This window comes from Dermacentor albipictus, chromosome 7, assembly GCF_038994185.2.
Source record: "Dermacentor albipictus isolate Rhodes 1998 colony chromosome 7, USDA_Dalb.pri_finalv2, whole genome shotgun sequence".
NCBI lineage: Eukaryota > Metazoa > Arthropoda > Arachnida > Ixodida > Ixodidae > Dermacentor > Dermacentor albipictus.
Genome location: NC_091827.1, coordinates 134,508,961 through 134,534,334, shown reverse-complemented (window position 1 = coordinate 134,534,334; position 25,374 = coordinate 134,508,961). Strand labels below are relative to the sequence as shown.

Below are 25,374 nucleotides of genomic sequence, written 5' to 3'. Positions count from 1 at the left end.
TGGGAGCGCTGCTCGGAAGTAAGGTCATCGGCAATAAAAGGTGTGAATAAGTCAGGTGATGGCGGAGCAGAAGTGGAAAGTGCACAGAAGTCAGTGAGCTCTGTATGCGAAGCATCCGGCACGTCGGCTATAAATATGTCATCAAGACCGCAAAGAGCCGTCAGGGCTGTAGGAAGCGGATTGCAGACAACGATGGCGCTGAAACCGACTGAAATGTCAAGCGTGGCGAAAAGGAGGGGAACGTCTTTGCGGGTCATGAAGAGTACCGAAGGAGTGAAGAGGACAGCGCCTTCAGAAACAGCGCCACAGAAGGCGGGAACAATGGCAGACGAGTACGGTGGTATGGCGATGTCTTCCCGAAGGACTAGCTTAGCGGGAAAAGATGTGGCGCCGACGAGGGGTAGGTCACACAGAGGCGATAATTCGACTTCAGCACGTGCACACTTGATGACGGCGTTAGTTCGCGAAAGAAAGTCCCACCCAAGCATTACGTCGTGAGAGCAGGACTGCAGAACCAGAAACTCCAGAATATAAAGAACTCCCTGAATAACAACTCTAGCTGTGCATGCTGCTGAAGGCTGCACTGCCTAATGCGAACAGAAAACCCAGAAAGTGGCGTCGTAACTTTTCGTAAGGCGCGAGAGAGGCGTTCGTTTAGGACAGACACGGCTGCTCCAGTATCAATTAGCGCAACGGTGGGGAGGCCGTCCACAGTAAGGTCGACTACATTCGAAGGCGACAATGGAGGACTTGTACAGATCGGTGGCGATGCAGTTCTTGCCTCCTGAACTGCGGCGCTTAGTTTTCCTCTTGCGTGGGTGAATGGCGCCGACGCAAGAGGGATAACGAGCGGCGACGCGGGGAAGGCGAACGACGTGTAAGGACCGGGCGCTCGGCTGGTGGCCTGTTCGACTGCCGACTAAAGTGTCTTGAAAAGGTTGCACGTCGGCGTAGGGAGGCGACTGCACCAACCCATCAGAGTGCAGCATGCGGCGGCGGCAGAGTCGTGCAACATGGCCGGGAATACCGCAGGCATAACATATGGGCCTGTTGTCTTGTGTGCGCCAAGGATTGGCAAACGCAGGAGTAGGTCGATGAACGGGATGACGAACGGGTGGTAGCGGCCGTGGATGTAGCGCAACGAGTGGATGACGAGGAGGCTGCGCGGTGACGGATGCGTAAGTAGGTGGCGCGGCGCCAGGGTACAGCTGATGCTGCATAGGTAGAGCCTCAGCAACTTGCTCTTCAATAACCCGCCGGAGCGTAGGGGCGAGCTGTGTAGGAGGCTGTGACGGCAGCGGCTGCTGTAGCTCAGCGAAGGGCATTAGAGAGAGCTGACGTCCAATTTCCTCCCGCACGAAAGCTTGGATTTGTGTGAGCAGGGGGGAGCGATCAGGGAGGACGGTGATGGAAGAGAGGGCCTCGTCAGCCGCTGAGGGGCACCTGATCAAATCGCGCTGCCTTCTCAACTCGTCGTAGCTTTGGCACAAGTTTATGAGCTCTGGTACGGTGCGCGGACTCTTGGCGATCAACATTTGAAAAATGTCATCGGCGATGCCCTTCAAAATATGCGTCAATTTCTCATTTTCGGGCATAGAAGATCATTTTCGGGCATCATTTTCGGGCACACCTTTCCAATTGGAGAAATACCAATTGGGTCCCATTGGTTTACAACCAATTGGAATTTCGCCACCAGTTAGAGGGCACCAATTACATCCAATTGGTAAACCAGTTGATAAACCTTTTGAAGCTAACTGGTCATCCAATTGAAACTAATTGGTGCCCAACTTGTCATCCAGTTGAAGCAACATGGTGCCCAATTGGTTAACCAGTTGAACACAGATGCCATCCAATTGAGCCTAAATGGTGCCTAACTGGTCAACCAGTTGAACATATATGGTTGTCCAATTGAAGCTAACTGGTACCCAATTGGTTAACCAGTTGAACACAGATGCCATCCAATTGAGCCTAAATGGTCAACCAGTTGAACATGTATGGTCGTCCAATTGAAGCTAACTGGTGCCCAACTGGTCAACCAGCTGGTTAACCAGTAAACACACATGGTTATCCAATTGGAGCCAACTGGTCATCCAATTGAACCTAAATGGTATGCAACAGGTCAACCAGTTGACATAAACTGGTGTCCTACATTTTAACCAGTTAAACACACATGGTCATCCAATCGAAACTAACTGGTGGCAAGCATGTAACGCACACCCAGGTGCACATGCACGAAATAAAAACCATACAAAGGTACTTGTTGCTTATAATAATTACACTTAAATACATTGTGATGGGGCACCAAGTAGGTGAAAAGTATGGCATTGTTCATTAAGACAATTTACAGAAGGAATAGAAGTGGTCCCGATGGCAGGATACTAGAAATTGCACGCAACACCCTGGCGGAATTCTTCTTAAGAGTCCTCGAAGGAAATAGCTTGCAACATCTAACCTCTCAGCTGGCGGAGCACAGCCTTGGCACAGGCTAATTACACAGGGAGGTGGCGGAAAAGTAGCATTGTTTGCACTGTTCACAACAGCTTGCAGCTTCAGCAGTGAGAATGACCAAAAGCAGCAACCTTTTTGTTGCATGTGGTGTGCATAAAATGATAAATCATACTGTCCTAAATTAAACTTTATACATTTTCGATTGCTTCAGAAGGCAACTATCAGAACTGCAGAACGAAATCTCATGCACCATAGAGTGAACAAATAGTGAACTATATTACTAACTAAACGAACTATATTAGGGACGCATAAAAATGACAACAGGACTGTTCCAAAAGGCTTCATTTATTTGACAAGTACAAATACCTGGTATAATATACTTTCATACCAACAATTCTTTTTAAAATGTAACTCGATCTTCTAAATCAGCACAGAAATGATAATAACAGAAAACTGGTCAGCATGCAATAACTTTGCTGTCGTAGCAGGGCCGTTAAAAATATTAACATAAGCGATACTGTGCGGAACATAATAAAAAATGACTAGGTTAAGTAGGTAACGCGTTCAGCAATTAAGGTATAAACAGCTGCTCCGACCTAAAGCTCAACATTAAAGTCAGAAGTATTTAGCAGTAAATAAATAAATTAGCACTGAAACAAGAGATTATGAATCAGTATGACTAGGTAAAACTGATATGCCTGCTTAATGACAGAACGAGAAGAGAGGGAGTTGACCGAGGGGCCCGATTTTTATTAGTCATATCATAAGAAGCCAACAAACACTGACACCAAGGACAACATAAGGGAAATTAGACGTGCTTAATAAGTGAAATGGAGAAACGATAAATTAATGGAAATCAAAGTGGATGAAAGAACAACTTGCCGCAGGTGGGAACCGAACCCACAACATGCGAAGGTTGTGGGTTCGGTTCCCATCTGCGGCAAGTTGTTCTTTCATTCACTTTGATTTCCATTAATTTATCGTTTCTTCATTTCACTTATTAAGCACATCTAATTTCCCCTATGTTGTCCTTGGTGTCAGTGTTTGTTGGCTTCTTATGATATGCTTAATGAGAGATGTGTTAAATAAAAAATTACTGCTAAAACAGAACATGGATCACTATTACAATGACTATTGTGAAAATATTGAAAATATTTTAAAATAAATTTCCACTACAGAAGCATGCTGCATTCAGTCATGGCTTGCTTGAGGGTCATGGTTGTCCTTTCCCCTGAAAAATGTCGAAATATGCATAAGGGCAGGAAAGCTTCAAGTTTGTGCACATCCTGCAGCAAAATGATAGTGCTGCCCGCGCAGTACATTATGAATATATATGTGTTGTAGCTGTAACAGATGATAGCGTGGCAATGGAAAACGGCACTTTGGGGGTAGTGTAAATAGCACATGCATGCAGAACAATGTGGGTTATCTTCGAGAGGATTGCAGTTAATAAAAGTTTAGTTGTGTGGAATGCGTGATGCTCACTCGTCTTGCTATGCCGAGAAGCGCATTCCAATTATAGCAAGAGGGCTGCGCGCTTGTTGCAAAAATGCTATTCTCATAGACTTTCACACAAACTATGCAAATTATTCTCATAAATGTGCCACAAAAAGGACTCGAAGAAGTTTCCTGTTGCTGTAATGCAGTGCTGGAAGTGACTTTTGGTGTTTTGGAACAGCTTTTGGAACGAAAAAAGCCGGCACTAGCAACCACACTGCACACTCACGTTCATGCGCTGCTATTAATGGTTTAGACTGAAAATTAGCTTGGCTTGCTCACTTGGGTGACGTACAGTGTTTGGAACCATTACAGTTAATTCAGTCTACAGTCGACATGGAGGTAACAAATCTTATGAGCCTAGGTGGAGATGTGGTGCAATAAGCAGTCATTTCACATTTTATGTATTTGTCTCTTTCTTGCTGCAGCACTTCCATTAATGATAACTAATTATAAAGAAATTATAAAGGGGGTACGACGCTCTTTTCGGCACAAACTCACGCTTCTTCATGTACCAGGTGCTGCTCGGATTCTTCGCTGTCGTGGCGAACGTCGACTTCGCGGTGGAATATGGCTTCACCAAACCTTGGCCAGATGCTGCTACAATGGATCTGCAATGATCTGCTCATGTCTTACACGGTCCGCAAGATTATTTGCTGGAAATCATGTAAGATCTCCGACGCACCGAAGTGGAATCTGCGCATGGGGGAACCTCTCCGGTTCCGCTGCGCGCGGGCCATATAAAGGACCAGCCAAGCCTAGAGCGACTGGGGCACGACGCTTTTTTCGGCACAAACTCACGCTTTTTCACGCACCAGGTCAGTTACCTAAATGGAACTAAGTGTTATCGCTCTAGCAACGTTATACTTTTAAGAGTGTCGTGCCCCATTAGCAAGCGACAAATGATTGAGTGTCTTGAACATGCCAGCCTGTGCTTCGTTGATGCTCTACTATTCTCTCTCTACGACGGCTGCCTGACGCTTTCCCAAATCTTACTGCTCCTATCGGGGGATGTAGAACAAAATCCAGGACCCATGAATGCAGTTCAACGTGACCAAATGACAAACATTGAAAGGACTCTCTTAGAAATGAAAACAGGCCAGGATACTGTGCTTGCGAAGTTAACGGAAATTACAACAAGACAATGTGAATTAGAATCCAAAGTTACGGGCTTAATAGAGAAGACAAACAATGTAGAAAGTCGTATTGCTCGGGTGGAAAAAAATGGAAGATAAATTTATGGCTAAACTAGACGACTTGGAAAATAGAAGCCGTAGACAGAATCTGGTCTTTTTCGGATTGCCTGACAGGGAGCATAACGAGACATGGGAGGCGTCTGAAAAACTAACAACTGGAATATGCAAAGATGTGATGAAACTTGATGATATTTCGGTTGAACGGGCTCATCGCGTAGGCGTTTTCAGAGAAGGCAAAAACCGGCCCATAGTAGCATGCTTTTCAAGGTGGAAGGCCAGAGAAAATATCTTTAAAAACGCTTACAGACTAAAAGGAACTTCGTACGGCATCTCTGAAGATTTCAGCCGAGCCGTACAAGAAAAAAGACGTCAGCTTTGGAATTATGCGAAAGAAAAAAAGAGAACAAAAAAAATCGTGCTCGCTTGAGTTATGATAAATTGATCATCAATGGGCAAACGTTGGTCTGGGATAGCGATATGCGGATGCCAGTTCCACTTCAGGCGCATGCCCGACTGGACAGAGGCAAATGACGCATTCCGAATTCCGTTCCTCCGGAAGATAACTCAGCACGTTGCTCGCAGCCTGAACGGCTCTCTGTCCTGCTTGTAAATTGTCGCAGCATAAAGCACAAAGTCGATAAGTTCATGTCTTTAGTAGCCACTGTTAAACCTCAGATTGTGATGGGCACCGAATCATGGTTAGACAAGACTATACCTAGTGTCGAAATCTTTCCGCCTGGTTTTACTGTCTATCGGAAAGATAGGCATGGACATGGCGGGGGAGTATTCTTTTTGATATCAAATGCATTGTCAAGTACAAAAATTTTATTTGAAATCAATTCTGAGTCTGTCTGGTGCCTTGTGAAATTGCCTAACGGAAACAATGTAGTGTACAGGACATTATGCCACCCACCCGGCAGCAGCGACTCATTCGGATTGCTGTCTGCGATGCTATCTCTTCTGCCTAATAGCGTATTTCTAGGGGGGGGGGGGGGATTTCAATTAGCCAGACTTCAACTGGAATGCCGGGTGTGTGGCTGGCAATAGGTCCCGTATTTACACAGAGTTCGAAGAACTGCTCGGATTAAGTGCATTGCAGCAGTACGTACTGGAACCTACGCGAGAAAATGCAATTCTATACTTAGTACTTTGCAATGAGCCGAACATAATATCAAAAGTTACTGTTTGCCCAGGTATTAGTGACCACAGGGCAGTTGTCATAGAGCTTAACATACAGCGAGTACGGCTGGCACAAATTCCGGAAAGAAAAGTGTACAGCTACGACAGAGGAGACTATGCTGCTATCAGGACCGAACTTGAAAATTTCTTTCCTACTTTCCAATATATGTCAAACGCACGCTGTCCGTTAACTTTGTGGTCAGCATTTCGGGACAAAACACTTGAACTAGTCGAAAGTCATGTTCCATGCAGGTACCTGCGGCAACGAAAAAATCAAAAACCTTGGTTTAACGTAGAAATACGTAAACTTATAAGGAAAGCAAGACAAACGTATAAAACATTTTCTGCCGACACCAGTCTGGCAAATCAGAAACGCTTGCAAGAAATAAATGAGCTATTGAAAGCAACAATTAAAGCGGCCAAAGATAACTTCTTTGTTAAATTAAACAAGGACTTGAGAGAAAACCCAAAATCTTTTTGGAAATATGTAAAACAAAATCGAAAAGAAGACATATCGATACCATCTTTAACTGTTGACGGCAAAACCGTGACGTCGGACTATCAGAGGGCGGAATGCTTCAACAAGTACTTTCAATCTGTGTTTTCGCTATTACCTGCTGGGGAGACTTCGCTTTTGAACAACGCCAATCAAACCGATGTGATGCCAGACATTGGATTTGATGTTAGTGGCGTCGACGCTTTATTACGGCATTTAGATGACACAAAAGCAATTGGACCTGATGGAATATCCCCAGTAGTCCTGAAAGAGTGTCATGACATAATTTCTCCGTATTTAACGATCAGTTATAAGCTTTCCCTTGAAACAAGCCTCATTCCCCAAGATTGGAAAACGGCAAGCGTGACACCCGTTTTTAAATCGGGCGATAGAAAACTCAGAGAAAACTATAGGCCGATTTCACTAACGTCAATATGTTGCAAAATATTCGAACACATTTTATATAGTAACATATCTGCATTCCTTGACTCAAACGATTTCTTTACACCTTCTCAGCACGGATTCCGAAAAGGTTATTCCTGCAACACACAACTAATAGAAGTCCAGCACTTCTTATCTAAAACCATTGATAACAATTGTCAGGTAGACGCGGTCTTTATTGATTTTCAAAAAGCTTTTGATATTGTGTCCCATAAGCTCCTAGATGTAAAGCTCGCTGCATTAAACATAAACGAAAACGTTCAAAATTGGATACGAAACTACCTAAACGGAAGAACCCAGGCTGTTGTCCTGAACAACGTTGCATCTTCACCAATAGCTGTTTCTTCGGGCGTTCCTCAGGGAAGCGTACTGGGGCCCTTGCTATTTTTAATCTACATAAATGACATTGTCGAACTAATTACATCACCCATAAAACTATTTGCTGATGACTGTGTGATTTACAGAGAAATTACCACTGAAGATGACATAGATACATTGCAAACGGATTTAAATAAGGTAGCGATCTGGTGTAAAAAATGGAACATGAATTTGAATATAAAAAAGTGCAGTAGCGTAAGTTTTTCCAGAAAATTATCCAAATTTCAGCACCGATATAACATCAATGGCACGCTTATCGACATACAGTCGGAATATAAGTATTTAGGAGTCTATTTTACCGAATCACTCACTTGGCATAAACAGATTGACACTGTCATAGCAAAAGCTAGCAGGATGTTACATTTTATTCGCAGAAATTTTAAACAGGCAACACGCGAAGTTAAAGAAACTTTATACATCTTACATGTTAGAACAATACTTGGTTATGCTTGTGTAATATGGGATCCCTATCAAGATTACCTCATTAATAGACTGGAAAAACTACAGAACCAAGCAGCAAGGTTTGTTTGCAATAATTACAGCCCCTACTCTAGCGTTTCCGAAATGAAGGCCACTTTAGGATGGGATCTACTACATATGCGTAGGCAGAAGTTAAGGCTTAAACTATTGCACCGAATATATAATAATCAAACAGGTATTAATCGCTATAACTATCTCCTGGAACCAGATTATATATCGACTCGCTGTGATAACAACAAAAAGATCTCAGCCTATACCTGCCGAACAAACACTTTTTACTACTCTTTTTTCCCCAACACAATTAGACAATGGAACAGTTTATCAAATGATATAGTAAATGTGTCAAATAACGAACTATTCTATTCAATGCTGTGACGGCGCTCTTGTAAAACAATTGTATGTGTTATATATCTTGGAACATGCTTGTTTCACGTTACTTGTATGCCTTTAACAGCTATTGCAGTGATTATGTTTGTCAGTATATCTGTCCGAAAGCTTCTCTGTATTACTGGTTGTATTTTGTTCCCCCCTACGTAATGCCTTTATGGCGATGTAGGTACTCTGTAAATAAATAAATAAAAGTAAGGGAGCTGATGCTGCGCATTTTTTAGCAATTGCGTGCTGCTAAACTATATTCACTTAAAAGATGGATCTATCTGAAGGTTAGGGCTGCATGTTGTTCCCAAACTAGACAAATTTAGAAGCTTTTCGAAATTAGTCGCCAAACATGCCCAACAGCACTTTACCGTTTTGCCAGCCTCTCGAAGTCTGCCAGCTTCTCAACCACAAAATGGTTCAGCTGCTTCAGTGCAGCAGGCAAAAGATGTTCTGGGACACCGCCGTAGTCTTTGTCTGTAACAGTCTGAAACAGAAAAATTCACAAGGTCTCACTAGCTGGCAGCGACAAAAATTTTTTTAATGAGTATAAAGACAGTAACACTATCCACTTACCGCGCATCACTTCCACCTTCGAAGGTGTCAGCGGCGTCTTTGCAGGCCGATCTGGGTATCGAGGACACCGCTTACCTGCAAGACAGAAATGGACTATTCACCATAACGTTGCAACTTCTATTTAAATATGCTATAAGCTTTAATGTGCAGTTATGCACCTTGTAAAGAGTGGTTTTTTAACTGGTCCTTTGGCCAAATGCCCAGCAGGAGATCTTTCACAAAGAGTGAATCCTTCTGGTGGCCTTGGATGTGGCTCCACGCTTGTGCATTAATTGCCAAACCACGGCCAATGTCCACCTGCACGAGAGGAATGTGTTGCAAAAAAAATCTAACCGATGACAAGCACATAGCAATATTACAAAAAAAACTGCAGAGGTTGCCCTTTAGATCGGTATCTTACCATGTTGTTATCCTTCCTGGCACAACTGGCTGGTGGTGGCAGTGGAGGCGTGGACTGTTCGGTTCTCTCTAAGCTTTCATTAGCTTGCGTTTCCCCAACGACAGAATCATCAAATGAATTCTTATGGCGTGGAGCCCCACAGTAGCCTGCATTATCAACATGAGATATGGCTCATTACAAACAGCAGAATGCAGTTACTTCAAGACAGCATGGCATCACCCATTGTTCAAAATTTTATATGTTAAATAGCATTAGGAAAATGTTAATATATATAAATTTAAATAAAACCATATTTTAAACAATCTAGCTAAACATAGTGCATACATATTAAATAGCACTATGTCGAAGCCCCAAAAGTATGGAAAGCTGAATTGCATACCTTTGTTGTCGAGCATCATCAGTATTTTCTCTTGCAGCCTCATATTTAGCTGCCTAAGGTCCTTTGCCTCCTGCTCGAGGGTTTTGTTCTTGGCTAGAACTTCTTCTATCTTTCGCTCTTTTTTTTCTAATACGTCTTCTAGCCGCTGCACCTTCTCGCGGAGATTAACACGGGGGTCACCAAAATCTTCTACTTTCTTCCTTTTTAGATTTTGCGAAGAGGCCTCCACCTCTCGTTGCCTCAGGTCACTCGTTTTCTTTTTCAGAATTTGAAGTAGTTCATCCTTCGGTCCCCGATGTTGCTTTCTTGCAGGGCGCTGCACATGAAACCAGAAAATGTCTTACAAGTCTACTTTAAGAGATACAATCCATAAGCATTGACACAGCACTGAGTAAACAGATACCTCTGGCGGAACATCATCATCTTCCGACTCGTCGTTTGGCGAATATGCCATTCGCTCAAAGCGAAGCCTCGGTCTGTTCTCGCTGTCAATTTCAAAGTCTTCCTCAGATTCTGGAATATATCGAGAGGAAATAACTTCATTATGAGCTACGCATGTCCGACGGGGCTATATGCTACTAGTGCATAGGAAAAATAAAACGTTGCAACACGTTTAGCAGTTGACACACTGATGCTTATATTGTGCATGCTTAAATAATACGCTTTCTATTCGTATAAGAGGCAAATCAAAACTTTCAGTAGTCTAGCTGCATCTGTGCTAAAGCCGCCAGGCTCAATCTGCACGCAAACCTGCGCGAAAACAGCAGGGGGAAAATACAACTGTGCGTAGTTTCAGAGAAAGCATGAAACATTTTCATAGTTATTTGTGCAGCCGATACCCACCGTAATTGCATGTATGTTATAAAAGATTTCTCCATAACTACTTTTCTTAAGCATATTCGAATATTACAGAAGTTGCAATACATCTATTACCCTAATTTCAGGTCAAAAGTACTTGTGATGGTACAATACCGGGCGATCGAGCGCACGCACAGGGAAGCAGCAGCAATCGGCATATGCGCATCGCGGAACACAACATACACTGAATATTTTTTTTTATTGAACTTTGAACTTTATTTTGTATCCATACAACGTACAGATAGCAGGGGCACAGACAAAAAGCCATAAAATCGGCTTGACTAGGTCTGTGTCCCTTATTGGTTTCTTTGGCATCACGTAGCAATGCGTGCACAAGTACAAGATGAACAATAAAAATATAAACAATATGGGGATAAATGCGACTACTTATACAAAGTTACTTCGCACTGCGGCGAAAAAATTGACATGAGTGCAGAAATAATATTGTCATAAAAGTTACGAAAAACACGAACAGGAAAACAACAAAATGCAGACATTATGAATCCCTTTTCGTTCACGGGTAACATTCACAGAAATACAAAACTAAATAGGTCACTGTGCAATTACAGCTTAGAATACGTATACATCAGAACAAAACACAAAGAAAAACACTAAGCATTCACGTGAATGCCAATATGAGTGGCAAGTTTGGCCACCCAATTGAAATGATAATAAGTAGGGTGATTAATGAAAAGAGGTAAGTAGAGATGGTAGTTCATGGCGTAGCATTTGATTCCCGTAGTTAGTTCTTGAGTGCGGAATATGCCAAGTTTCTCTGTGACGTGTACTGAAACTGCTTGTATTTAGTGTTAGCCTTGACAAGTGCGCAAGAAAATGAGTGCTGCCTTTTCTTTCTGTAAAAAGCGTTTCAGCAAAATTGTATTGTAGACCGATTTTATCGGCGCTATATCTAATTGACAAAAAAAAAAGGATCAGTATGCGCATCGAATGAAGAGTTTGAAATTGCACGGATGGCTTTCTTTTGCAATAAATATAGAATGTTGATGTTACTGCTAGTCGTGTTGCCCCATCCGAGGCGACAATAGTTAACATGAGATAAGAAAAGAGAATTATAAAGTAGGAGCTTCACTCTTAGTGGTAAAAGAAAGCGTAATCTTATTAGTATTCCAACAACTCGTGCAAGTTTGTTAGCAATAATGTGGACATGGTCATTCCACAGCATATTCTCTTGGAATATGACACCTAAGCTTTTAACCGATGGTACTATGTTTATGAAAGAAGTGCCTATTTTTAGATGTCCGTCAATACTGTGCCTCTTGTTTTTTGGCTGGAAAAGCACGCCTTTTGTTTTGGTAGTATTAATAGTTAATGAGTTGAATAAGCTCCACTTGTTTATTTGGGCTAGTGTATCATTAGCAACACATATCAATTCTTTGACGTCCTTAGAAGTTATGAACAAACTAGTGTCGTCGGCATAGATAACAAATTGGGCGTTGGTATTGATATTAGTTATGTCATTTATATACAGGTTAAACAGTAGTGGTCCTAGTATGCTTCCTTCTGGAACTCCAGCGAATATAGGCAAATTTTTTGAACAGTTGTTACCTACGACAACGGTCTGATACCTGTACTGCAAATAACTTCTAATTAAGTTCAGGAAAGTTCCCCTAAAGCCATAAATGTCAAGTTTTGTTAGTAGAGTGTCGTGGTTAAGGGTGTCAAAAGCCTTCGAAAAATCAATAAAGACACCGAGAGTAAGTAAATTGTCTTCAAAGCCTCGCAAAATTATCCCTTTTTGCATCAGTAAAGCTATTTCTGTTGAACAACCTTTTCTAAACCCATACTGGCAATCTGTAATTACATTGTGCTTTTTACAAAAAGAGGTTACTCTGGTATTAATCAATTTCCCAAGACATTTAGAAAAAATAGGCAGGATCGATATCGGCCTATAATTTGAGAGGTCGTTTCTGTCGCCAGATTTGAAAAGTGCTGTTACCTTCGCTATTTGCATGCGCCGAGGAAATATACCATTCGCCAATGAAAGATTGTACACGTGCTCTAAGACAGGACAGATTAGGTCTAGAACATGCTTAGCTGGGCGAATCTGCAAATCATCGATATCGCAACTTTTGCTATTTCGAAGACTGAGAAACGTGCTGTAGATTTCATGAGTGTTAGTGGGGCTTAGGAATGCACTTTCGACGACTTTTGGTTTTACGTATTCTATGCAACGAGGATCGTAGGAACTATTCACCAGCGATACAAAGTGATTGTTAAAGCGTCAGCCAATGCCGTGCCTGATGTCGGCTGATTTTTTATTTCCAACTCTTCTGCATTCTCTGGCTGATTGTTTACACGAAGTAAACTGTTTAGTTTTTTCCAGGTGATATCGGTTCGCATTATCGTTTCTTGATTAAATAATTTCTCGAAATATTGCGCTTTTGCTGCCCTTAGAGTACTATTAACTTTATTCCGGAATTTTTTGAACTCTGCTAAATCTGTTGCATTCCTTGTGGCTAGGAATTGCTTGAAAAGAGCATCTTTTTGTTTGATCAACTTCAACGTACTGTCAGTAATCCAAGGTTTCCTTGCTTTTCTGGCTTTTTTTGTTTTGCGTTTAAACGACTTTCTGTAAGCGCTCTGAAAAAATGATAAAAACAACTCGTACGCTTTGTCACAGTCTTTTTCGTTATACACGTCTTGCCAGTTTATGCGCAATATTTCGTTGCGAAATTTCTCAAGTGTGAATGGGTTAATATCCTGAAATGTGAAGTGTTGATCTTTAGAAAGACGTGAGGGCAACACAGGTGAATTAACAAGTAGAAAGATAGGCAAGTGGTCACTAACGTGAGCAGTGATTACTCCCGATTCAATGTCTTGTGTGTCAAAATTCGTAATGAAAACATCGAGTAAACTTGGCAGTCACCTTGAACACGAGTAGGAGCAGTAATTGTATTAATGCAAGCATTTGATTCAAGTACCCGCAATGTGTCTCTGCGAAGTGGGCTATCGTGTAACATGTTAATATTAATATCACCACCCAAATCTAAAGTGTAGTCGTTATCGTTAACCCAGGATAGCAGGTTGTCGATGTACTTAAGAAAACTAACCACATTCCCTCCCGGTGGGCGATATACCACAGAAAAAATGCTTCGGCCATGAAGAACAGTCAAAATTTCAAAGTCAGCAGTAATTTGAGTAAAGTCTTTCAACAATTCGCAATGCAAGTTAGTCCTTCTTAGCAACAGGACACCGCCGCCTTTTTTATTACAGCGATTCAGATAATGAGAGACATAGTCTGATATTTGCAACACTTCTTCGTTGCGATACCATGTTTCGCACAGCATGACAATGTCAAATAAAAAACCAAAAGAAGACAGCAATGCGTTGAGATCATCGTCCTTATTGCGTGCAGATTGCGTGTTTAAATGTAAAAAGGACGTGCACTTACTTCTCTTAGAAAATATTTTATTGGTGTGAACAGTCTTTCAGCCATGTTTAACTGTTGCAGTAAGGATGACGTCCGATGCACACTAGCAAGTGCTTACTCCATTTTATCCAGGTCTTGAACTGCAGATATGCGTAGTACCCGTGACGTGTCAGCTTTCCGCGCGAAAATTTTGCCATCCCGAGTCCACGCGTACTTCCACTGTTTGTCTTTCTTTCGCGCAACAACTTGCCCAAGAAGCTTCTTTAGTGTTGGGCACAGGTGCTCATTCACGAAAATAGAAGCATGACCGGATTGACCGAATTCAGTGGCGGATATACGCTTCTTTCACGCCTTTTCAATGAGCCCATCACGCTTTGAACGCGAACGAAACTGAACGACAATATTCGGACAGCCACCGTCTTTCCGCGGCACACGGTGACAAACATCGACGTCTGCGTCACAGATAGGCTCATTGACCAGGCTGCCGAGCTTCGCTACTACTGCAAAGAGATTTTCATTTTCAGTGAATGGCACACCTTTAATTTCAACGTTTCTGTTTCTTGAGTATTGTTCCTGGGTCGTCACCCTCTCCTCAAGGCCAGACACTTGCCCTACAAGTTCCTGACATTTGGCCGTCAAAGCAGTGTTTTCCTTTTTTAAGGAAGCGTTTTGTTTTTCAATTGCAGCACACCGTGTCGTCACTGCGTCAAACTGGGTGCTGAAGAAATCAATAGAATGTTTGATATCTTTGAATTCCTTTCGGAGTTCTTTTTCAATAGCGCTTCGCATGTCACGCATTTCTTGCCGAATATCTTTTAGGAACCTGGTTAGTTCAGGCATCACCCTAGTACCGGACATTTACACTTCACGTTTGGCAGCAGTGACGGAGTAAGTAAGAAAAGGAAACATAAAAGATTCCGCACAAACCTGTGTGTAGGACAATCAACGTAAGTAAATATGTCGGCTCCGCCGCCACTGCTGCCAAAGTGCCGGTCAGGTAGACGATGCAGGTCCTTTATAGCCAGGGGCAGTGCCAGTTGAAGGTCAGGGGGCGCTGATTCCACTCGGGAAGCTACGTCAGCTGTAAGCGCGTATGCCACCCAACCGGTATGATGTGGCAAAACGGGAACAATCGCGCGCAGACGCAGCCGTGAAGTCCCCAAGTGGCAGTCGACGTCGTTGCGGCTCGAGGCAGGCAAAACCTGTGTGTAGGACAATCAACGTAAGTAAATATGTCGGCTCCGCCGCCACTGCTGCCAAAGAGAGAAAACTTGAGAAAACAAGCGAAATGTACACTAGGCTTTAAAATAATGAGCTCACCTCCCAAGGCGAGAATTCGAGCCCGGTAATAATCCGACGTCCCATCAGGATCCGTCCACTTCACAGAATAGAAGAATTTGGACTTGAAATCTTTTGTATGCTGAGGACTGAAGTTTTCAATGGCATTATAGCTAACAACAGCCAGCTTCCGGTCATCCTCATAACGCACTTTCGCGTGGGTTATCATCTGAAAATCTGTGTTAACTTTTCCGAACTGAAAGACACGTGCACCGAAAACTAGCGGAACACGATCGCACGCGTAGGTACAGCGGATAGTACGCCTAGAAGGCACTCGACACGGGATGTGATACTAGCCGCGTGCTCGTACTTGCGGCCGCATGCCGACACCTAAAAACGTCGCGCTGCGTCTACTTTACTAAATTTAATGTATTGACTTCATTTTTCTTAAATATATATAATGGGAAGCGGGAAGTAAATTACTGTTAAATAAAATATTCCAATACGAAACAACGAACATGTTTCGCCGTTCCCACCAAGTGATTCCCACGTGGAGTGCGTAGCTTAGTCGTTGGGGAGCCTTAAAACTTCGTAAATAATGTATAATGCTCCAAAAAGAAAGAAAAGAGGCCCATATAAAGAGTACATTAACCATGGATCAGACTTCATGCTACCGAGAAGTACTTCGAGGGCTCACCAACGCAGTGTAAGTTTCTCTTTGTTGTTATTCTGCATGATACCTTCGATGTGCGCTTGTCGCGCTGTTTTATTTTTGTGTTCAAAATTTATACGGGACTGCATTTTTTGGTTTGGGTAGTTCAGTAAAGCACCCATCATCGTTACTTGCTCTGTTTGTCCGAACGCGCTAGGGGCAGCAAAAAAAAAAGAATAATAAAGAAATAATAATTGCTGCAGAACTCGCTCCTACAACGCGAAGTCATGCCGGAGCTACGCCTTAAAAGATTCCTTATTAAAAAGTGCGTACCGAAAAGAGTGCCACTGTTGTTACATTTGAGTACAAATAAAGCGGTGGTAAACGGCGCAACCGTTAGTTAGACACCGTGTACTCCATTTTCTTCGATGAAGAAGCTTTATCTCAAGGCTCAATTCGAATTTCCGTATGAAACTCGGAACTGGTTTTATAGAACCACTGTGCCGATTTGAGCGAACTTTGTTGCACTTTAGAAAGCTAAGTTCTAGCAACAGGGACAAGCAGAATTTTGATTTAGGGCCTCGATATGTTTCAGGAAAAAAAATTAAGTACGAAGTTCACAAGCCCATCATTCTGTATACCGAAAGCAGCTGTCGTAGATTTAGTAAATTGCATCTATTAGAACGTTTAAAGCGGGCAGTATGGTTTCAGAGGTTATGTGAAGTTGCTACAACATTTGCAAGAACCTTGCGAAAATCCTACCTACAGACGAGTGTCTTATTTTATAGCTGTACATAATGAATACATCAATTTTGCCTGCTTTACATGCATCAGTAGGTGCAGTTTACTGAATTATGGTATTGATTTTCATGGCTAAGTCAGAGTTGGCGTGTTGAAATTTGTCTGTTTTCATGAAATAAAAAATAATGTTAGCCCATAATTCAAAATATTCTGCTAAAGTTGCTTGATTTTTATTTTCTCATTTAAATGCAACAGACCTTTTCTATTATAAACCCATGCTATGGTTCTCAAAGAAAAATATTTCGCATTCCTAATTGTTTAGATGACAGCTACCGAGGCGAAGCTTCCTCTTAATGCACACTCATGTTCCTAAAATGTGTTTCTATGTTCAGGATCTGTCAACAGATGCATCCTTAGCTGATGATGATCCACCTGTTAACGACACAGCAGCCGGACCAAGCCAAGCAGCAGATAGAACCCGATTCTCGACAGAAAGAAACTGCGAATTTGGAGCTGATGCATCGGGTAGTGATGATGAACAGGTGAGGTAGTATGTTTCAGATCTTAAGTGTATGATATAATCAGCTATTTCATCGCAGGAGGCTATTAACAACATTTGTAGTGTAACGGCCAGCAGCACGACAGCTGCCGTGGTTCATAACGCTGCATCAGAACTGCAAGCAATTGACGATAGGTTGCAGCATGCCAGCCCAATAACTTCCCATCACACATCGCTGAATAATGAATAGGGGCATATAATAAAGGGAAAATCAGACATCCACCTGTTCGTAGCAATTGCTACAAAGGAAACCCATACGGGTTCCTCGAAAGAAAAGTCTCGCAGTTGTGTGTGTGTGTGTGTGTGTGTGTGTGTGCGTGTGCGTGTAAATATGCTCTGCTGCCTTATATAGTATATCCCATGCATGTTATCTTGACCAAACTCTCTGCTAATGTGTTAGTGCAGGCTATTTCGTAATCCCTATGCTCGGTTTTTTGGTGCAGAATTTAAAATGACAAGACATGAAAGCACTTGACCATTTCTTTTAACTGTGTGTGCTGGCATTGTAGATTCTGCACTAAAATAAAGCAAGATTTTGATATTGCATGTCACTGAGTGCATTTATAACAGCTGGGTCCGACCTCTGTTTAGTTCCCCTTTTCTCTGTCATTATTTTTCTGCCTTCCTGTTTTTTGCAGCTGTTCATGCCTGATGACGATGCTTCACAGGAATGTGTTCCTGGAGAGCTTACTTCAGAAGAGGACATGGTAGGTCCATCAGAGCTTACTAGAACTTCACCAACATGTTTGGGGTCAATAACTGTTGGTAGGCCACTCGCCACGTTTGGGCATCGCAAATAGTTCAGTGTAGATAATATAACGATCTCTGCTAGGTATTACACCAATGCTTGCAATAAAAGGACGTTGAAGTATCACTCCAGTTGTAATCCCATTTTTTTTATCGAAGAAGCACTAAGTGATGTCCTTTTTTTCTCTTGCAGCTGTTCATGTCTGACGATGACGCTTCACAGCAACAAGTTCCTGGAGAGCTGACTTCAGAAGAGGACATGGTAGGTCCATCAGAGCTTACAAAAACTATCCAAACATGTTTGAGGTCAATAACTGTTGGTAGGCCACTCACCAGGCTTGGGCATTGGAAATAATTCAGTGTAGCTAACATAACGATCACTTCTGATATTACAGCAATGTTTGCCATAAAAAGATGTTGAAGTATCGCTTGAATTGAAATCCGATTAATGTCTTTTGGAAGAAGCACTAAGCAGTGCAATCGAAATTATACAAAAGGCAGGAGAATTTGCCGAGATGTACTGCATGTCATCATTCGCTTTATGATGAAGGGACTGCTTAAACACAAGAGTATAGTCTCGAGTTGCAGCTTATAGACTTCAATTTCAGGCTATATTTAGTTTTCAAGTTTAGTAATGTAATTTATTGGGCAGCTTGGTTCATATTAGTTTGCAAAAATTTTCCATAAGCTTGTGCACATTTGATCACCTCTTAACCAATCTAATTTTTTTTGCATAGGTTCTTTGCAAAAACATTCTGGTGTGCTTTCATTGTGGAGGCTATATACGCTGATAAAGTTGGGAATAGTTTGGAATAATTCTTGCAAGGGGGAACATTGCTTGAAACATCAGAATTTCCTTTACCTATAGTTGCATTGGTAGGCCGCTCCATAATTTTAAAGGAGTTCGCTTTCCCAACAATGTATTACAATTGTCTATGGATAATACATATGATGGGGACTGGGTGAGCCATATTGTAAAGCTGGAAACTAAACATGAAAACTGGTGTCATTTAGAATGAAGGTTGTGGTGCTGAGTTTATTGCTAGTAACAGTTGCAATCATGTTGTCCACACATTAGGTTATAAAATGTTTTGCTTTAAATTACCTGCTCATTGTTCAGTGAAGGCATCTAATACAGCAGCTTCTAGCTCCTTTTCGGGTCCAGTGCTTGACTGTCAAGCTCTATAGAACCAACAGTACATGTTGACAGCTGTGCATTTGCTCCATTTTGGGTGGTTATTTCTTTTCTACTTTCAGCAGCAAACTCCTGACAGCTCCATGGGGCCCGGTCATGGTGGCAAACCGTATTTCGGGGATTTATTTAATGATGTTATCACTGAAAGAGTGGTTGTGTCTAAAGGTGATATTCTCCTCATGGTGCTGAAGCATGCTGTAAAAAATAATTTATCATTTACATGGCTGACCAGCATCTTAGACCTTATAAACAGAATTTTTGAATGTGCAATATTGCCACATTCCCGGTACCAGCTTTCCTAACTGTTGAGCAAAACGGGCACAAGAATGTCATATTTTTGTTTTTGCCCTAAATGCTACACACATATAGAAAATGCTGAAGCAAATTCCTCTTTTCAGTGCACACAGTGCAGACACAAAACCAGTGTTTCCAGTCTATCAGATTTGCCTTTTTTTGTAACTCGATATGGAGTCACAGTTGCAAAGATTGTTAAAGGACTGTACACTTCTTGACCTGACAAAGCCACTTCACCATGATAGTTCAGTTGCTGATATATGGGATGGGGAAATGTACCGAAGATTTGCCGCTGCAACACAACACTGTGGGCCTAGAATCAGCTTCACGTTAAATGCTGATGGAGCACCAGTTTTCAAGTCAAGTGGCACGGCCATTTGGCCCATTCAGTTGATAGTAAATGAGGTTCCTGCTAAGCAGAGGATGTCCAAACGAGTTCTTGCAGCCTTGTGGTTCTGGAAGGAGAAGCCAAACATGGAGCTTTTTCAAAGCACATTTGTCGAGCAATTGAGCCAGCTAAGTGAAAATGGCTTTGTCTTGGAGCGACAGGGGCAACTTCAGACATTTAAAGCTTACTGCATTTGCTGTGCAGTTGATTCTGTTGCCAGGGCACCCATGCAAGGTGTGACTCAATTTAATGGGTATTTTGGGCGTAATTGGTGCCTACAGAAAGGTGAACGAGCTGGTGGATCGACAAAATACCCAGTAGAGTCAGTTAATTCCACTGAGAGGACAGAAAGCCAGATGCTTGAAGATATGCAAGAAGCAGTTACGGAAGGGGTGACTGTTCATGGTGTGAAAACAGTGTCTCCGTTGATAAGTCTTCAACATTTTAACATAGTATGGGGCTTTGTTCCCGACTACATGCATTGTATTTTGCTGGGGATTGGGCGACAGTTCTTAGCTTTATGGTTCGAGTCTTCTGGTGGTGCATACTCGCTAAGTCGTGAGCAACACAAAATCGATGAGAGGCTTATGGCTATCAGGCCACCGAGGGATCTGAAAAGATTGGCAAGACCTACGAAAGAGCGAAAGTGGTGGAAAGCAAAGGAGCTGCAAAACTGGATATTGTATTACAGCATTCCAGCGCTTGATGGCATTCTTGACAAGAAATACCTTCAGCACTGGGCATGCTTAGTTGAAGCTTTGCATATTATGCTGCAGTACAAAATAGAAACTTGCGAGTTAATTCGAGCTGAGCAACTCTTGCTGGAGTTTCATGTGCGTTCCCAAATGCTTTCTGGCAAAGCATTTATGACATTTAATATGCACCAGCTCACACATATTGTGAAAAGTATTCGTTATTGGGGTCCGCTCTGGGCACACTCTGCATTCCCATTTGAATCTGGGAACGACGGCCTCAAGCAATCTGTAAAAACTGCAAATGGGGTTCCCCATCAGCTGTGCAGGGTTTTGCAAATTGAAAATACTGTAATGGAACTGCAGGACCTGGCTAGTAACCCTAGTGTGGTGCAGTACTGCAGATCTTTTGATACTAAAGTAACGCAGAAAAGTGTATGCAGCAGTGATGGTACCCGATTTTTTAGGAGTAGTTCTCAGTATACTCCACCAGCCTGTACATTGCCTTGTGATCAAGAGATACCACCACATTCTGTCGAATACAGAAGAATAATGTTAAATGGGTCAATCCTTACTGACAGCTTGTACGCATCAAGCAAGAAGACAAACAGCTCAGCCGTGCAGCTCTCAGACAACTCATTTGCCATCATTGAACAAATCATTTTCAGTGGTGATAAGACTTACATAAGTGATAAAAGCTTAGGTGCAGACCATTAAAGTATTACTTCGTGACACTAAATCATGTGCAAGAAGTGCTTCACAAGGAGTCATCCACAGTAATTCTGCAGTCTGCAGATATAAGAAGTGTTAGTGTATTCATCAATTTGGAAAGTGCTGCATACATATGTGCTCCTCCCTGTACACTTTCCCTTTACTCGTTTCGCTTGGCGAGCACTATGGGAGTAACCATAATATATTTTGTTCTATGGTTAAATAAAAAAGAAAGTCTTTTGTAATACATGATTGCTTGCTTTCAACATTCCCATTTGCAATGTCAAGGCTGTGAGAACCACATTAGTGTGGTTCCCAGTTTAATTTTTGTCTCCGGAGTTTTTCTCTTTTTTTGAATTTTCAAATCTGTGCTCATGTCTATTTACGTCTTGTTCTCATGTTTTTGAGCATCCAGTGTGAAATCAGGTTTTTTGGGTATGTTTGTAAAATGTAATCTGGAATTAAACTTGTGACCATATGCTCAGCAGCAGTATTTGCATGCTTGTGTTGATGTACACACTAAAGTTTTGTCTCCATATGGTGCTCTATGATTTGTAGTTTGTAATGTGCTCCTTGAACCCATGTCAAAGTTATCGGGGCCACTGTATCGAATTTACATAAGCATTCTCATGTATATTGTATTTGTGTCCTATCTTTGAAGGCATCATCCAAAAGTTAAAAGGACCACAAACAACTTTCACATATTCTAAATTTACGCATGCATGGTATGCTGTATACAATCGCAATCATTTTTTGTGGCGACCCTCCTGTTTACCTGTATTCTCGTCTCATCCATATTTCTTTTTGTACTATGGTTTTTTTTGTAAGTCCTCTAGCCAGAAAATTGTTTCTTGTGGCCAGTGTATAGTGTCCAATAGGTTTTTGTAATTCTAGTTGCTCTACCTTGTGAAAACTTTTGTGCACTGTTAATTTGTAGTATGAAGTAACTCACTGTTTTAATCTCAAATGCTGCTGTGTATGAATTTTGTGGATTTTGTGCATGCTGCTTCGCAACGTATGTATATATCGAAGCATAACTGCGAGTCGGCCTAGTTGGAACAGATTCATCTTAAAACATTTTTGTGCGCAAACAAACAGGGACTTAACATGGGCAAGGGCTTAACATTTACTTCGCAAGTACTGGTAGATAATAAGCTACAGTTTCTGGATGTCAAGTTAAAATTCCTACCGGAAAATGTGTGTTGGTCATTCTCACCCCGAGCTGGAAAACCGCTAATGAACTATGCCTCAAACCATTCCAGGCTTGTGAAGAATGGGTTAGTCATTTCGTGTTTCCGGTCAGCGTTGTTAAAGTCATTTTTTGAGCAAGTTGATAGGTTGAGAAAGGCTGGGTACCCGCTCACTGTGATGCTGGCATCGTGCGCTAGACTAATGAAAGAACTTAAAAAGGATAAAGGACAATGCACAAAGAATCAAAGGCAGAAGGATGTAGCTTCCAAGGTTTCAGTGATTCCATATGTGCACGGCCTTTCACACAGACTTAAAAAGGTGGCTGGTAGTTATGCAGTAAGAGTGGTATTTTCGGCAAAAAACAAAATAGGTAGTGTGTGTTCTAAGGTTAAAAAGAAGTTCGAAAGTAAGGGTGATGTAAAGAAGAATGTAGTGTTAAACATCCGCGCAAGAACCAATTTGTTGATTGCGCGAAGAACGCTGTTTACCAGATTCCTGTGACGTGTGGTCATGTGTATGTAGGGCAGACTGCGAGATGCATTAACATGAAGTTAAGGGAGCACTTGTCCAGTCTGAAAGGTCGCCCTAGTACGCATTTGGCAATGCATTGCCAAGAACATGATTGCTCACCTTGTCTTAGTAGCACAGACATTTTGTATAGGCATAGGAATCAAACCGCTAGGGAAATTGTGGAAGCACACTGGATTGAAAAACAAGAAGAAAAATGTATCAGCCATCCTTCTGTTTCATTGTTGGATAGAGAAAATTCGCTTCATCACATCTTTAACACATTTTTGTTTTTTATTTTTTTTTGTTTTTTGTAAGTGGTTGTTTTATGCACCTTGCTGTTTTTATGTTGAACGGGTGGCTTTTGTCCACGTCTTTTTATCACAAGTGTTATATGTACTATTCACGTGCTCTCCTGACTTGATCGCGCAGATCTGCGGGTATCATATGCGCTGTAGGCGTGCTCTGTTGACTAGATCGCACAGATCTGTGGGCATTTAAGCAGGTGGTTCTTAAAAAATAATACCAGTTGTTAGAAAGCGCTCGTCCTTGTGTTGCCTCTACTCTTCGTCCCGGTTTGTTAGTGCACAAAAAGTTTTAAGATGAGTATGTATATACATTCTGTGGATATAAATTTATGCCTTGTTTTGATGCCCTTATGTCTGAACTCAGCTGTAATTTTGCCCATGTCAATAAATATACCGTGCTGGGATGCCACTGACTTGTTTTAAATGTTTGGTGGTCTTGTTTCATGCACAACGTTTAAATTTGTGACTGTGCTGGTGTACTTTAATTAACTATAAGAAAACTATTATCACACCCTTGCTACTAGCTTGCAAGGCTGTGATCAATGGTATACATTTCTTGTAGATTCATCAGGAGATGAGTCCTCTTCCAATAAACTCACTTATTTTTGCACTAAAAATGACATTTATTCTATACATTGCCTAGTCAGTTTTTTTACTTAAAACCGGTAAGTTCGTGTTTCTGTGAGTGAACACGGATATGTCTATACACAAAATATCCAAGAAAAAATGACAAAATTACACAAATTACAAAGTTTGCTTGTAGCATTGGGCCTATTTTCATCTGGGCATTTGCAGGATACAGAAGTTAAAGCTTTTGGGAGCACAACTGTAGATTACACAAATTTCTAGAGCTAGCCACATTTTACACTGTGCTATTAACTGATTGTCAGCTGGCAATGCCCAACTGTACAAATTTGAGATAGTGTGGACGCTACAGTACATATAAAGATCGAGCAAGAATCCTAAGGAATACAAACATAAGACATGCAGCTCTTGAAATACCTTATATGGGTTTAAATTGGAAACTTGTGAAGTCAAGCGAGAACTAATTAAACGATTAATGGGTCTAGAATTCTAACCGAAGCTAGATACACTTTTAATCAGGTGGTCATGTTAACAAGAAATATTACAACCAGAATTTTAATTGGAAAAGCAATGTTCCAATGGGTCTGCTCCAATTGGAGATGTACGACCAATTGCATGACCGAATTTGGTCATGAATACATACAAGCATTCCAATTGGGGCACCAAATGGAAATCACTGTTCCAATGGGTCTCCAATTGGAATGTGTACAACCTATTGGACTAACAAACATTCCAATTGGGATACCAAATGGGAATGGTGAACCAATTGGAATAACCAACTGGAACTGTGAAGTCCAATTGGTTTTTCCAGTTCAAGTGCAGCACTCCAATTGGTTTCCAATTGATTCCATTTTGGTCCAATTGATATCAACTGGTGCGACCACTTGGACCAATTCACTTTTTTTGACTGGGTTGCAGAGGTCGAGCACCTCTTCGATGTAACAGGTGAATGTTTCACCGGGTTGTTGCGCTCGCTCTCGTAACCGCTGCTCGGCGCGCAACTTGTGGACGGCGGGGCGACCGAAAACTTCAGCGAAACTGGTCTTGAACGCGGACCAAGACTGAAAGTCGGCTTCGTGATTTTTAAACCACAGGTGAGCCACTCCCGCAAGGTAGAAATATTGACACGTGTACTTATCTTTATCGGTTGACCACGTTTCGCCGCCGAACAAATGTTATCGCACAGCGCGGGACGCGCCTGCATGTATCCGAAGTTTCTGGAAAGTTATCGATGCTTCTATCCGCTGTCTGTTGTCGCTGAACCTTGTATTATTTGATTTCATCGCGTGACGCGAATGGCGTAGAACGTTGTGGGAGGCACGCGGGTCCGAACGATTAGACTGGAACATTCGACGACTGATCTATAAAAGCCGACGCGCTTGACCCGCTGATCAGATTTTCGACGATCGCCGACTGTGTTCGCCGCTATCGT

The 25,374-nt window shown here is 41.9% G+C and overlaps 1 protein-coding gene and 1 pseudogene across 1 annotated transcript; one reads left to right on the top strand and one right to left on the bottom strand.

Annotated features, from left to right (window-relative positions):
• The first annotated feature begins 4,281 nt into the window (after positions 1-4,281).
• Positions 4,282-7,736, top strand: LOC135911516 (uncharacterized; annotated as a pseudogene).
• Positions 7,737-8,894: 1,158 nt separating this feature from the next.
• Positions 8,895-9,888, bottom strand: LOC139047928 (BEN domain-containing protein 5-like). Its single transcript, XM_070522104.1, has 5 exons — positions 9,846-9,888; positions 9,467-9,612; positions 9,225-9,363; positions 9,067-9,141; positions 8,895-8,977 (listed from the first exon to the last, which is right to left on the bottom strand). Exons 1-5 carry the CDS (start codon positions 9,886-9,888, stop codon positions 8,895-8,897), a joined length of 486 nt encoding a protein of 161 aa, XP_070378205.1.
• Between the last annotated feature and the right edge of the window lie 15,486 nt (positions 9,889-25,374).

What these genes read in the sequence shown, in the direction of transcription:
- LOC139047928 (XM_070522104.1), bottom strand. Translation starts at nt 9,888, where the DNA reads ATGAGGCTGCAAGAGAAAATACTGATGATGCTCGACAACAAAG. An exon ending in GATGATGCTCGACAACAAAG is followed by an intron (nt 9,613 to 9,845) that starts GTATGCAATTCA and finishes TTGATAATGCAG; the next exon opens with GCTACTGTGGGGCTCCACGC. An exon ending in AAAAAACCACTCTTTACAAG is followed by an intron (nt 9,142 to 9,224) that starts GTGCATAACTGC and finishes TCTGTCTTGCAG; the next exon opens with GTAAGCGGTGTCCTCGATAC.